Consider the following 14,110-nt stretch of genomic DNA (forward strand, 5'->3'; position numbering starts at 1 on the left):
CTCGGGTTCCGCCGCGCCGCCGTTCCCCTTCCCCGCTTTTACTTATTTAACGAAAACAAACAAACCAACCAACCAACCCAAACCCCAAAACAAACACCCCACCGCCCAGAGCGGGCGGCTTCACCAGGGCTGGGGGATTCCCGCCGTCCTGAGCCCGCTGGGGGAAGCGGCTCAGGCCTGCACAGCGCCCGGGAGGCCGGTCTGTAATTAAATCAGGGCTTTTATTAAACCCTAAAAATCAAACCCAGTTCCTGTCCGGAGCTTTTCCAGCCAACAGATTAAAGGTTAAGACCTAAACTGTCGGCTTGCTTTTTTAATTAACATAAAATCACATCAAACCAGGTGCAACTGTACCAGGATTGACATAACCATTAAAAAACCACATTGGAACACATCACAGGTCTAAGGCATTCCCAGCTTCTTTCCTAAAAAATATTATTTAGCTGTTCTCTGAGCAGGATGAGGTTGGGCTGTCACTGCCCCTTAGTGGGAGATACCAAAGTTGAGGCAGGAGGCCTTGGAGGAGATCAGCTCCACTCGCCAAGGGGCTGCTGGAGAAGAACAGGGAAAGGGTTTTTTTCAGGGTATTACCATTCCCCTACCCAGGACAGCACCTACAGATTAACACGAGCACCGTGGATGCCTTACCCTGTCCAGAGCTTTGAAGCTTAGATCAAAAGTAGAGCAAGGTGGAAGTGGCACTGAAGCACTGCCAGCAGTCACAGCAGCTAAAAGGAGTGTATCAAAGGAGTTAACGGAGTAGAAAAAGCAGAAACTGTGAGAAAGTAATGAAAACCAGAGTGAAAAAGATCTGAAAATTAACACACTGGCTGTGAAAAGTTTCAACGTACAAGTTATTTGGTTATACAAATGGCTACAGCAACTAGTCAACTGTCCACCCACTGTCCTAACAAGGGCCACGCTCTATTTTAACATCAAAAAAAAATGTTCAAAGGACATGAAAAACACAACCATCCCCTGTGCCTTCATCTCTGAAGGAGGTCACATTCTCCAACAAACACAGAAGAAAGGTCAAGAACTGCTGATGGGAAAAAAAAAAATCCATCCCCTTTCCCATTCCAGTTTCATGTGTCAGTACTGGGCTTGAAATCAGACCCCAATTTCTAGAGCAAAATCTTTTAGACATGGTTATATAGGGTTTAAAAAAGTATGAACTGCATCAAGCTGTAGGTAACTTGCCTTCAAGGGTAGGTGATTCTGTAGAGGCAGAACACCTCTTCCTCAATTTACTAGAGGAACTGTGGACACTTGGTCTTTTGTCATGGCTGCAGAATTTCACATGAATTGCAAATAAATACAATTATCCAGCTACATTATCTGATACATTTAATGGCATTGAAAAAAATCCTCTTCAGAAACACACCTCAATTTGGTAATCTGGTCTACAAGAATAAGTATTATAAGACTATGAGAACCTCTTTGCAAAGAATCTATGAAACAAGGAGATCAAAGGGAAAGACATTAAGCAACTAATTTAGAGCTTGAGATTCAGGTCTTCAAGAGTTTGACAAAGCACCTCTGGACAAGTTGACAGCTACTTGTGTAGGTGTCCCTCAAAAGCAGGGCTTTGGCATGAGCTGAAAGAACCACAAGAAGTGCTCAAACAAAAAAATATCATGTTTTTAATTTACCTATCCTACAGGACGCAATTACAATGCTCTCTTACACAGCAACGATCCCTTGTAATTTGTCACAACAATTTTTATTCAAACACAAACAGTAATGGGAAAGCCAGGCAGGTTTTCCTCAGGACCAAAGTCTGGACCTCGCTTGTAAGGGATGGCCCAACTCTGAGTTGTTAATGAAGCAAGCCTAGAGATACCCAGAGTCTGATAAAATCCTTTAACATTGTTGAGCTTCACAGTTTATCCACAGCAAGTGGCACCTCACCGCAGATCATGTTATTGTGACGAGTGCTTCTGGTCAGAGGTATCATTCTTGGGCAGTATACAAGTGTTGGAAGAAAACTCCCCTCATGGCGATGGTACATGTATGCTGTGTCTTATCAAGAGTTGTATGTCCTAGTGACAACCCCTCACCGTGCTGGATTATCCCCTCAGAGGGATAACCCAGGACTGGTCCCAACACCACAGCTTTACTCAGCCTTTTGTCTAACTGAAATTCTCTCAGTCAAGACAGAGACATAGAGTTTCAGCCAAGCGTATGTGACACCCAGAGCACAGTATACAGAGGTCAGCAACAGAGGAACAAAAGGAAAGTGCCTTTTCCAGGGGGTCAGAGGAAATATAATTTCACAGAAGATTTCCAAAGGCACTAGTTGGATAAGGTAGATTGTTTCAAGCCAGTTAAGAAGAGGCCTCTCCCTCCTGTCAGAGGAATTAAAAAAAGAGATAGTGTTAAAATACATGTTAATTAAAAATAACTGGTTTTCAGCTATCTCTGGTGGCCAGTGCAAAGAATATCCCCCATTAGTTCACTATAAGGCTTTAAATAACAATTTGAAGAGTTTCAGTAGGAAAAACACCAGTGTGATTACAGTACAGCTCATTTCCTTATCATGTGGCTTCTACACTGAGTTCCAAGATGCCTTGGAATCTTAAGTAGAAATCTCATCAGCTGCTCTGCTTCGCCTCATCATTCCTGTGAACAACTGAACAGAGATCTTCATGCCCATATTTGTTCCAAAGTGGTTCCATGTCCAAAACCTGGAAATTTCAGGTTTATCTTCATTTCCTCAAGCTCTCTGTAGGATGTACTATGAGCCAATCTCTTGAAAAGGACATTGGTGGCAGGGTTTTGACTGCAGGCAGTTTACAGGGGAATTCATGTTGTTCTTGAAGGAAGCTGGGGTTTTTTTTGTAAGTTAGGAACAAGAAACTTGAAAAATCTCCATCTCTAGACAGAAACTAAGCTCCTACAGAGGTTTTTACTTAGAGCTCTGAGACAGAATGATTGAATTATGGAATACTAAGGGGGAAAAAGCAGCCTGGCTGAAAGTGGATCACCTACAAAAAGCAGGTAACTGAAGTACCAAATACAGGTTTTTAACATTTCAAACATCTTCATTACAGCTTGGCTTTGCCATGAAAAGTTGGGGAAATAGCAAAGTGGGGACTACAAGGGTTATAAGGATAAATGCCATCTTTGGTAAAGTGGGTAAGAAATCCAAAGCCTGTAAAAAATACACAGGATGATTTGGGCAATGATTATGTTCCAACAGCCAAGTGTTTGCAGATTTGTTGACAAATTACAGCTTGTTAATGTTATTTATAAACTGTCCCTTCCACACATGGCAATACTAAGTACCACTGCAAAAAACCACAGTGGTATTTCTAACTGTTAGCACAAATAAACCACCTCTGGATAATTCACTGTAGTGAGTGCTCCAATACTAATTAAATCCTCACTGGCTACAGCATTACAACTTTGTGTTTTAACTGCTCGAACAAGTGGGGATTTGCAGCCTGCTGGGACTAACTGGGTAGCTGTCAATTCAAATGTTACAAGGATGTACTGTAATAATCCTAATTTAAGCCTTGCCTCCTGAGAAGAGCAGAGCCAGCAGCATCTTTTGACTAGTAACACTGATACTTCAGCATCAGTTTTCTGTGCTGTTTGCCCCTTATGATAACACTGTTCCCAGTGACAGAAGAAATGGTTTTGTCCTTGGCATTGGAAACAAGTTTAATTACCTGAATAGAGAATTCAATGAAGAGAAGCTATAAACAGTAAACAGCAGCATGAGCAGTATTTTAATTGGAAGTTCTGAAATAAAAGGAACATAACATACTTTTAAAATTAATTACAAAAACCTTTTGCCATATAAATGCCAGTATCTTTAAATCCTACTAATCCTATTCGCATTGTCCAACTTGATTATTTTCTCCAAACAAAAGTAAATGTTTTACAGCTTAGGGCACCTAAAGATAAGCATAGATATTTACTAAAGCAGATGCCAAGAAGTTGCAATACACTTAGTTCGATTATCTATAAACATATTGAACTCAATTATAACAACAATGCAGTAGCACTGCAAATAAGATTTTCCTATTAAAAATAAATCACAAATTACTGGGCTGGGAAGCTTAAAACATAAATGTGACAAACCAATGCTATCGAGTTCTAGGCTGTGTGGTAAATAAAAATTAAGTAATAGAGAAGGGGAGGAAGTTTCTCACTTCTCAAGGCAGCAGCTTTGCTATGCAAATAAGCATCATCAGACCACAAGAGTGTGAGTGTCTGGATTTGAACTCTCCCAGAAGGCCAACAGTCAATATAGTATTAGTGTCATCGTAGTTTTGAAGGCCCAGGGTTTAAGTGAAGCAAACAGACCCTTGAATCATTGAAAGGGGAGGCAGAAAGGAACAGATTTTGGTCACAAAGCCAAATGTGTCCTTGTACATACTGATTGAACTGATGCTGCTGAGTGTTTTTAGCTTAAGCACATTACTGATAGCAGGAAGCAGCAGTCAGCTGGAAAAGTCAGCAGGAAAACTGCCTACCAGGCTTACGTTTTCAAATTGTCTTTATCACTTTTGCTTCACATGGTTATGTTAAACAGGGAAGCTTCTAGAACTGTGGCAGAATGAGGGATAACAAACACTGACTATGACAATTTCCCATTTCTATTTTCACTTAAAGCTCTTCCACAGCTTTTTAAATCAATGTTTCTTTTCACTAGTTCTCCAACTAGTTCGTATTTATGGAAACAGGATAACATACAGCCTCCTGCAACCTTCAACTTATTCCATAAATTAATCTAAAACCATTACCTGCGCATCATCTCTGGAAAAAAAACCCAAAGCAGTAAAGTGAAAACACAGAAAGAAACACTTTACCTGGTGGTGTGAACAACAGTGGAAAAAGTGAGAAATGCCCTATGGTTGTCAGAAGCAAGTAGATGCCAGCATCCTTCACTCTCTGAACAGACAACAAGCTAAAAATTACAAGAATTTGTTACCCTTTTGTCTTTCAGTGACTGAACTTAATTTCAGCAAAACACTACACAATTCACAAGGAACTGAAGAACACATCAAATTGACTTTCACAGGACCTCAGTCCTTCCAAACACTGGACCTGTGATGAAGTCTCCTGCTTCCAAACCACGTGGCTTCAGAGATAAAAGTGCAGGAGAAATATCAGCCAGGAAACCCTCCCCCAGAAAACTACACACATCCACTAAACACAAATATCAGAAAGGCCTGAAGTTTACTACAAGTGATCTTTTTCCTTTGCCAGCTGGCTGCCAACACAGTCACCCCTACTTTTTCTTCCTCCTTTTGTTTCTTCAGTGTTAATTCCCTTCCTCCCACAATTTCCACTGCAAGAGTTTAAGCATCACTAAACCTCTGAACAAGGAAAATTGTTTTTAGCAATACTGGTGAGGCAGCTTATGAACTGCAGCCTCACTTCTACTCTGAACAGGCATTAAGGTAGAAACTGCATACTGTTCTTGTCAAGCATAGTGCAGAAGGTCCCCTTCCTCAGGTGGCTCCTGAATAACCTGCCTAGTATTTTAAATATGAACCACAGCACTCATCAAGGCTTGAACTGCCTGGTAGCTAAAAGACTACAATATTTTTACATTTGTCCTGGCCAGAGTAGATCTCTAAACTATTCAGAGAAAAAGGACTAAATCAGCTATAAATGCTTGCAAAGCTTGAGTACAACAGCAGTATTCAATGTCTCAAGCCAGATAAGCCAATTAATTTCTCTCTTTAAAAGGTAAAGCCACATGACACACCATGAATGTGTCTTGGACTTTTTGGGTGCAATGAATGTACTGCACAAATGTAGTAATAACAATGGGGAAAACAAGCAGCCTGTTTTTGTCCACCATGTCACATGAGTGAAATGTTTCATCAAGCCTGCTCCCAAGCTGTCACTAAGAAAAGGAGGCTTCAAAGTGAAACTGAATGTAACCTTCTAAGAGCTGCAGGTCCACATGCAGCTTAAAACTGAACTCTATTCTTTCATAAGCATGGTTTGTTTTTCATTATTCTAACAGCAATCAAGCATCCGAATCAAAACAGATTTTCTGTGTACTATGCACCTTAATACAATTCAGCATTCAAAGAAACACAAAAGTGTTTACGTAGCACGTGGACCTGTGTGTAAGACTCCTAAACTGATTGCTTAATCATCCCAGAACCGTATGCTTCTGTTCTGATCATCCGTAAGTTAGTACAAAGCTTTGCTGTGCCCCACAGAGCTGATACGAAAATCGACTACTACCAATAAAGCTCTACTTAAAGCTTCTGTCAATGCAAACTGTTGTAAAGTATAAGCCGGTTAGTATGTCATAAAAGATAGTTTAACACTACACCAGTTTCCTACATATGCTATATCAGCATCAGCACATTCTATTGCAAAGGCAGCTACATTTTATTGTGCCTAAAATTAATTTACTTGAATTGCACTAAAACTTTATAGCTTAAGGCATTCTATAAACACATTCACTTTCTGAGATACACTGAAAACAAAGTGATCCTTTTTGAGGATTCCTTAACAAGTGGCTGCAGGTTCAGTCTGGCCAACGACTACGTACAAATTCACTTACCTTAAAGGCAGAATAGCAAGGAGTATTGCTTTTTCATGCACGTGCCAGCCAAACATGAAGGAGCTCAATGCACAAAGAACAAGGCACTGTAGAAAGCCTCTGGGCCCTTGAGGTTTAAACCAAAGACAGAAAACAGAGGGCTAGAAACAACAGGCAAAAACAGGACTTCAGTGAAGAGTCTGGCAATCCCTGAACACAAGCCACTGTCCAATGAGATTATTTCAATGTAAATAAACACCACTGCACCCAGGCTGTGCTTGTGTGGCACAAGTGTTATATAGCACTGGAGGAACACTGCCTAATCTGGATGTACAAGTAGAGCCTTAAGGACTTAATCGGTCTAACAGGAAGGAAAAAGTAGACTGAAAGACTACAACCAACTCTTATTTGTGTCACAAGAACTGCCTTTGAATCTAACCCAATAAACTCATTTTATTGAAGCTACTACATATAGGCATTAAAACAAATACTTCCAGCTAAAGGCCAGTTGCTCATTAGAGTGAACAAGACTCTGTACCCAGATAATTACTTACTGAACCTTTAATTCCGTCACGTGAAGAATGCTATGTCTACCTGTAGCTCATTCTGTTAGGAACACCATAAGCTACCCAAACAGTTCCAGCGGTACCTCTACTCACATCCTAGTTCAACTAACTTATCACAAAAGGTTACTACTAGCTCTGCATGCAGAGTGGTTTTGATCCAAGATTGCTTTTAATATCTGAACTGTTCCAGAGCTGACACAGGCCATCATTTTAGCCATACTTGAAGTAATATTGTGCATCAAGATAAATATTAATGCCACATTTATCCTAATCATTGCTTATTTTTATTTTTGTTTTTAAAGAAAACTTATTTGTTGTCCTGGAATTAAAATTCATGTGAAGCGCATGCTAATCAAATAAGATCTATGGAGAACAAAACAGTTTCCAAAAAAATATTATTTGTTCTTACCAAAATAGATATGAAAGTACAGATTAATGTTGCCAGTGGAGTCACACAAGGGAGGACAGTATGCTGAAACTCTTGAACCAGCCCTCCTGTCATTGAGGCTTTAGGAATTTTTGTGGGATCAAGAAAATTACACTTTAAACCTAAAAACAAAACATAAAAAAAGCACAAACTGATAAGCATTAAGGAAGAAAATGAAGTAGCTGAATAAAGTATATGGCCAAGTCTTTCTTTTAAAGGATAGCAGAGAGGAATGATTGATTTCTGATCTACTGAAGGAAAGTTATCATGCATTATGTAGACAATCGGATGATTTAAGGCAATCTGAAAATGTAATTCATTACCTGCATTTAAAATGGGGAAAGGAAGACAAATCTAGAGAGCTCTATCTGCATTTAGCCACCATATAGTAAGATTAGCATACTGTACCAAAAATTGTTAGTGCTTTATCCATGGCATTGTACAAAGCCCAGAAGTTAGGGGCCCAGTAAGCATGGCAGAGGCCTCGCTTGAAAGGAAAAAGCCGTGAAATGACTTGATGCAGCTGGCCCTACAGAAAACAAAAAAGAAGAAAGAAATGGCCTCTTTTGATGAGAGATGGTTCATATTTTTATAACACAATTTTCTAACAGTTCAGGGGAGTAACAGGTACAAAAAGCAGTTATTACCAATACTATGAAGGGGCCCAATGAAAGAGCAGAAACAAGGCAGACAATCAACCCCAGAAGAGTTACGTGAAGCACGCTGAAACTTCTCCACTTCAGGGATCCGTCTACAAGAAGCAAAGATTATGAAAAGCTACTGTTGCAAGTGGAGAGGGAGACAGAGCATTCCACACTAATAGTGAATTGCTAGCACCTAAAGAAAAAAATACAGCCTTTTATGTAAAATCATTCAGTTGCTTTCTTCAAGTTAGTTTGCATTTACTTTTTCCACATTACAGCTCCTCCATTATACAGACTTCTAGTATTTTCTCTTTCAAAAGAAGCACCACCTCTGTTAATGTGAGGAATATCAAACATGTCTTTCAGTGCTAAGAAGGAGAGAAATTTAAAGGAGGACATTGAAATAGCTTCGATACTATCTAATTGTTTCATATCCAGAATAATTATCATGTCTTCAAACTGCCATCTGTGGTTTGTTCATGTTTGTTTTTCTTAATAAAGAACTCCCTAGAAACATGAATTTTACATAAATAAATTTCAAAGATCTTTAAAGATCTGGCCAACTCTGTCACTCAAAATTTTCATTTGACCCACAGACATTTTATTATGATAGCATCTGCACATCCTGAGTCTTCCCCAGGCCCCCTAATTAACACAATCCCCCAAAACTGAGCAAGAAAACCCCATCTTACCTGCATTATTTGTAGTAAAACAATAGGATCGTAGTAAATAAATGCCATATGCTGGGGCCACATATATGTAGATGTGTTTGAAATGCAGAAGAACAGCAAAAAGAAGAGCACCCTCCAAGTATCGTTTCTAAAGGAAAAAAAAAAACCAGAACCCAAGCTTTTTTACTTGTCCTCCCTTTGTACTAACTTTTAATGGTCCTCTATTGTTCTAAGGCATCAGGACATTTATCATAAGCATAAAAACCACAAGTATTTAATTCAAATTACAAACTCAGTAGCATTTCGCACAACAGGTATGGAGAAGAAAACATTGTCACATGATACTTGGAAAACTGGGGTAGGCCTCACCTCCCTGCAGCTTCTGAGTTACCTTTTCTGAGGCCTGGTGACTTGGAAGAAGGTAAGATGGCAGGAAAGCATGCTACATTGCCGAGGTGTGACACAGAATTTAGTTTTCTCACAGGGAACTGCAGTGCTGCAGCAATCAGCAAGCAATTATGGTGAGTTTCAAGCTCTCCTCTTCCCCACTAAACTCAATAAATAATTAGAGAGCAATCTTAGCACCCCTCAACTTTGAGCTGCTCCCAATACCTTCAGTATAAACAGCAAAATGAAACTAATTAATGCACCTGAAATACATACGGTTAAAAACAGGAAAGAGCCACTCAAGTTTACCTGACATAGTCGGGCAACAGAAAGAAGCATCAGCCCAAACAGAAAGCCATTGTACTGAAAGTGGATATCTGAACTTGAGTCAAGAAAGGAATAAAGCAAGTTTTCTTTATTACTATCAGTCTTCTGGGGAAGACTGAAACTTATAAACAATGAATTCAATTTAAAATGGAACTTAAAGTAAATTCACTCCACACAGACAGAAAGTCACTGCTTAACCACACCTGTAAGCACAGACAAGATCTACTAATATCAGTGCACTATCTTGATGAAACAAAGCATAACAATCTGACCTCATATGTATTGTGCAACTTGTATGATATAAACCAGAACAAATGAAAGGTTAATTCTCCACTTCCTGAATTTTTAAATATTAGTTTCTTCCTCACACTAGTTAACAAATGGAGACAGTAGCCCTCACTTATCACCTACCACCTGTAAGCAGGCAGCTTAAACCAGGACTGGGATAGACAAAAGTAGTTCTTCCTCAGCTAGATCAATACACACAGTCAAGACTGACCCACAATAATTGGACCTTCCAGAGGTGTTTTTATATCCTCTTTAAAAGAAACCCTTGCTAATTCTCATGTAACCAACTGAATACAGCCTAAGCATAAAGCACTTGCAGAGATTTTTCTTGACATGGAACAAACCTAGAACCACACCCAGAAAAAAAAAAAGCAGCTCTCTGCTAATACTTCTGTATGCAGGCAGAGGGGGAACAGCCAGCAGGAACAGGCATGTTGCTGCCAGACTGGTCCTCCTGCCATTCTGGCAAGTCAGATGAAAACCTGAACAATTTCCATTTTGCCAAATAATAATTGTAATGAAAACATGAAGTTATTGAATAACCCCAGAAACACAAACAGTAACGTTACTTGCTGTGATAGTAATAATAATATTCATGGCTTTGTACCACATGCTGTAACAGCTTGTTAAAAAAAAAAAAAAACAAATCAAAACAGAAAACAGCCATAACACTTTGAAAGGATACGATCCACAATTAACAACCCAAAATTCCACAAGAGCAGAACAGCAAGAATAAATGTTGGTTTTTCCAGGGCATCCTTTGCAGCTCGTTTTCCATTTACACATCTGCAGCACCTGAACAAGAGCAGAATAAACAGTATCTTAATTGAAACAGCCAAGAAAAACCTTGTTGCTTTTAAGAGTTGAAAAGCACACTTAACCCCAAGAAAACTATTTATCAGGATGGAAGGCAATGATAGAACTCTTGCTAAATTCATCAAGAGAAGACAGTGTCATAAATAAAGTTTAGTGAAAAAAGGATTTTAAAATGTCAGTGACTGTAGTATGTTCCACATGCTAAAGCTTAAGTAACTTAGTCTCAGGTTTAAGTCTCAGGTTCAGTAACAACCATACAGTTGTCATAACCTGTTTGCTATCAACTTCCCTTAAATGAAGAGCATATTGCTACGTCTTGATTCAAAGTATCAAGTTGTATTTAAGGTCCTCAGTCAGACATTAATCTCTTCCCGGCTCCCCTCCCAATATTATGAGCTATTTCTGTTGGTTAAAAAATATCTTATTAGTTCTCAGTGTGAAGCCATAAGGTCCATATTATTTTTGAAGGTAAGGTTAGATCAGATTAAAAAGTTATTGATGATTTGTGTTGAATTGCTATTAGTAGAGCCATTTTAAGAAAGCCAGCTCATTCATGCATCCGAGTCAAAACACTAAAAGGAAAAAAGTCACTACACAAAGTCACTACACAAAGCTAACCTGTTTAAAATAAAGTAAATAAAGGTGCTTAGGTAGTGCTCCAGTGCAACCCAGATTTTGAGCAGACAGAATAAAATGAGGGAAGACTTATAGCCAAAATGTTAAAGGAGGCAACATGTTTCTCAAAACATCTCTCCCCCTCTACTCTTTAGGTGTAGGATAAACACTTATTCACAAAGTCAGAGCACACTGAAAACATACAATCTTAATATTGTTAAATCAGTTCATCATCAAGAATACTAAAAACACTGTAGTGACTTTGCATATTTGATACTTGGCTTTTTGTCACAAGTTTCCTTTATGCTTCTACTCAAAGTTAAGAAAGTAATAAAAGTAGTTAACAGGAAGAAACAGTGGGGTGCACAGAAGCTGTCCTGTAACTCCTACAGAATGAACCCAGCAACTGAAACACAATACCTATAACATGTGAAACAGCAGCTAATGTCTGAACATGTACAAATCTGATCACATGCACAGCATCTCCAAGAACAAAAAGTTATCTTGTGTTTAGCACAATGTTCCAAATTTATCCTTGAATAGGTTAAAGCAACTTTGACATCTCTGAATTTACAAGCTTATTTCTACAAATAAGCTTTTGTTGTTACTCTACAAAAATTTCATATATTAAAGACTACCCACTGTCCCTAAAATTAGAACATTAAGACTTACTCACGAACTGCATATATGAAAAGGATATCTGTAAAGATGACGGAAAATCTTTGGAAGAGGATGGTTGCACGACTGGTGTAATTTAGATTTTCAATAACCAACATCTTGGGGTCAAAGTACTTGGCAACATGCGAGAGTGCACATTCAAACCAAGCAAAAAATGGTGGATAATCCAGGGTCCATTCCGAAGTTGCCTAAAGACAAGATTAAATAGTTTAACACGATCCATGCTGTTTACAGTCCTTCAGGTACAGTTTGGCACAGCAAATCAGCTGATATATTTTATCTTGGTAGCCTCTATTTAATAGAAAATACTTCTCAATAATGTAGCCAGCTGTATGGTGCTGAACATGATTTGAGCTGTTCTGTAGTACTGGCAGAAGGATGGGACACCTCTTAATTAGTAGAAAAAGATTAACCAGCATTTTATGTATCTGCACCTAACCACCATAGAGCTGTCTGTTCTTTATAAATCAACTCACAGTAATAGGGCCAATATTAAAAAAAATCTTAATAAAATAGCTCACAGTGAATATTGTTCTACATTTGAGGAATCACCAGCACCATCAGCATTGTTACAGCCTCAAAATTATTTTTACTCATTAGTCAGCAAGTCTTAATTCTAATAAGACCTTATCAAGATCAAATACTATTATCTGATCTCTTCCCATACAAACTGTTATTACGCCCTGACCAGTTATTAACTCCTTCACTATGGAAGCAGGAGAGGAGAAAGGAGGCACAGTGCCAGTTGGGATGGGGTCTATCTGTCAGCATGCATGTTCCCAAATGCTTATCTTATGCTGCTGAAATCCACCATACGCTTTAGCACTGGGATCTCCAGGAGTTTGTTTCACTGTACTGGATTAGCCTGTCAAAGTTCTGCACTGCACCAATCATTTACTCCTGGACACACAGTTCCCAGATGCTTACGTGGAGGAGTACTAGAGACTATAGTATTTACTCCAGAACTCAAGGAGATGCTGCGAGATAAATTAAAATCCAATTGTGCAGGGTGAGCCTATCACCAACTTAAAGGATCTTCACCTGGATTAAAATCGATGCATGCTAGCAGCACACCAGCAGAGGCTCAAAACTTTAATACAGTGATTGACTTCATACTGTATATACCCATTTAAATGATTCATTCTTTACTGTGATAACTGTGTGACATTAATGACAAGAGCAAAGAGAGCAGCAATTTAAGATCACTGTGCAACTTGCTTCTGTGTTACACTGCCTTTCTAACAACACACGTGCCTCAATTGTCTTTTCTAATAACCCATACACCTTAACTGTCTTTTCCATTTTACCTTCATAAATACTAGCAGCTTCCCCAAACAATTCTCATTTTTAAACTAATTGCTACACAGGGCCAGCAAGTTGTGACTGGTATGTTTTTGTACCACTGCATTACAGCGGCCAAGCATCAGCATCCACGGCACATACTTTCTGCAAATAAAAGCCTTTCTCCTCTAGCATTCTCGCAGGCTGACATACCCAATACATCTATAATTTATACACAGCTAAAAAAACCCCACCAAACACGTACTTACTTCATAGTACCACTGAGAGATGGGCAAGTTGTGAGTGATGGCAAGCCAGTTCCTATGTACTTCAAAATCTGTGGAATAACTGCAAAAGATTTAAATTAAGAGTCACACAGGTGCACTTAAAGGAGAAACATTTCAGAGGACATCAGTATCAGCTTTCTCTTTAATCTACCTGTGGCGACCAGCTCTAGGGCAAGACTTTGATCAAGTAACTCAGTAACAAAGCCGCTGCATGAACTTTCTGTGAAGGACATATACATGTGAGTATAAGACGAGAATTATTTATATCTCGGCTTTTTCTGACAAGTAATGTCAAAGTTACAGGTTCTAACCGATTTTTTTCATCAGCAAATTGATTTTTAGGGAGGGAAAAAAGCTACAGTGTCTTTTAAAATTAAAAGGCGTTAATGTTTCAACATATTTAAAGGCCTTGCCAAGCACCAGCCAGCCGGAATGGGCTGTAAGCGCCTTCAAACGGAAAAGCACAGCTACTCCCCGCCGCCGAGAGGACGAGGAGGCAGCACCACCCCGCTTCCCACAAAGGCCCGAAGGAAATAAGGCCCTCCGGGACATCAGGGCCCGCTCAGGAACCGCGGCACCCCGCCGGCCCGCGCCCCCTTCCCC

The 14,110-nt window shown here is 39.3% G+C and overlaps 2 protein-coding genes across 2 annotated transcripts in view; both read right to left on the minus strand.

Moving 5' to 3' along the window:
- Positions 1 to 1,957, minus strand: part of LOC113481482 (NADH dehydrogenase [ubiquinone] 1 subunit C2-like) — a 3,642-nt gene extending 1,685 nt beyond the window's left edge. Inside the window, exons 1-2 of the mRNA XM_026851196.1 lie at positions 1,912 to 1,957; positions 649 to 728 (exon numbers count right to left, since the gene is read on the minus strand). Of these exons, the coding sequence (XP_026706997.1) occupies positions 649 to 728; positions 1,912 to 1,957 (126 nt within the window). The remainder of the gene's footprint in view (positions 1 to 648; positions 729 to 1,911) is intronic.
- ALG8 (ALG8, alpha-1,3-glucosyltransferase) overlaps positions 1,100 to 14,110 on the minus strand; it is an 18,373-nt gene continuing 5,362 nt past the window's right edge. Inside the window, exons 2-14 of the mRNA XM_026851320.1 lie at positions 13,659 to 13,673; positions 13,490 to 13,568; positions 11,934 to 12,127; positions 10,516 to 10,625; positions 9,525 to 9,592; positions 8,850 to 8,976; positions 8,161 to 8,264; positions 7,922 to 8,042; positions 7,496 to 7,635; positions 6,542 to 6,681; positions 4,821 to 4,918; positions 3,675 to 3,747; positions 1,100 to 2,348 (exon numbers count right to left, since the gene is read on the minus strand). Of these exons, the coding sequence (XP_026707121.1) occupies positions 2,117 to 2,348; positions 3,675 to 3,747; positions 4,821 to 4,918; positions 6,542 to 6,681; positions 7,496 to 7,635; positions 7,922 to 8,042; positions 8,161 to 8,264; positions 8,850 to 8,976; positions 9,525 to 9,592; positions 10,516 to 10,625; positions 11,934 to 12,127; positions 13,490 to 13,568; positions 13,659 to 13,673 (1,501 nt within the window). The 3' untranslated portion in view covers positions 1,100 to 2,116. The remainder of the gene's footprint in view (positions 2,349 to 3,674; positions 3,748 to 4,820; positions 4,919 to 6,541; positions 6,682 to 7,495; positions 7,636 to 7,921; positions 8,043 to 8,160; positions 8,265 to 8,849; positions 8,977 to 9,524; positions 9,593 to 10,515; positions 10,626 to 11,933; positions 12,128 to 13,489; positions 13,569 to 13,658; positions 13,674 to 14,110) is intronic.

The sequence above is a fragment of the Athene cunicularia genome (assembly GCF_003259725.1).
Source record: "Athene cunicularia isolate RWA chromosome 1 unlocalized genomic scaffold, athCun1 chr1_part1, whole genome shotgun sequence".
In the NCBI taxonomy this organism is placed as follows: Eukaryota; Metazoa; Chordata; class Aves; order Strigiformes; family Strigidae; genus Athene; species Athene cunicularia.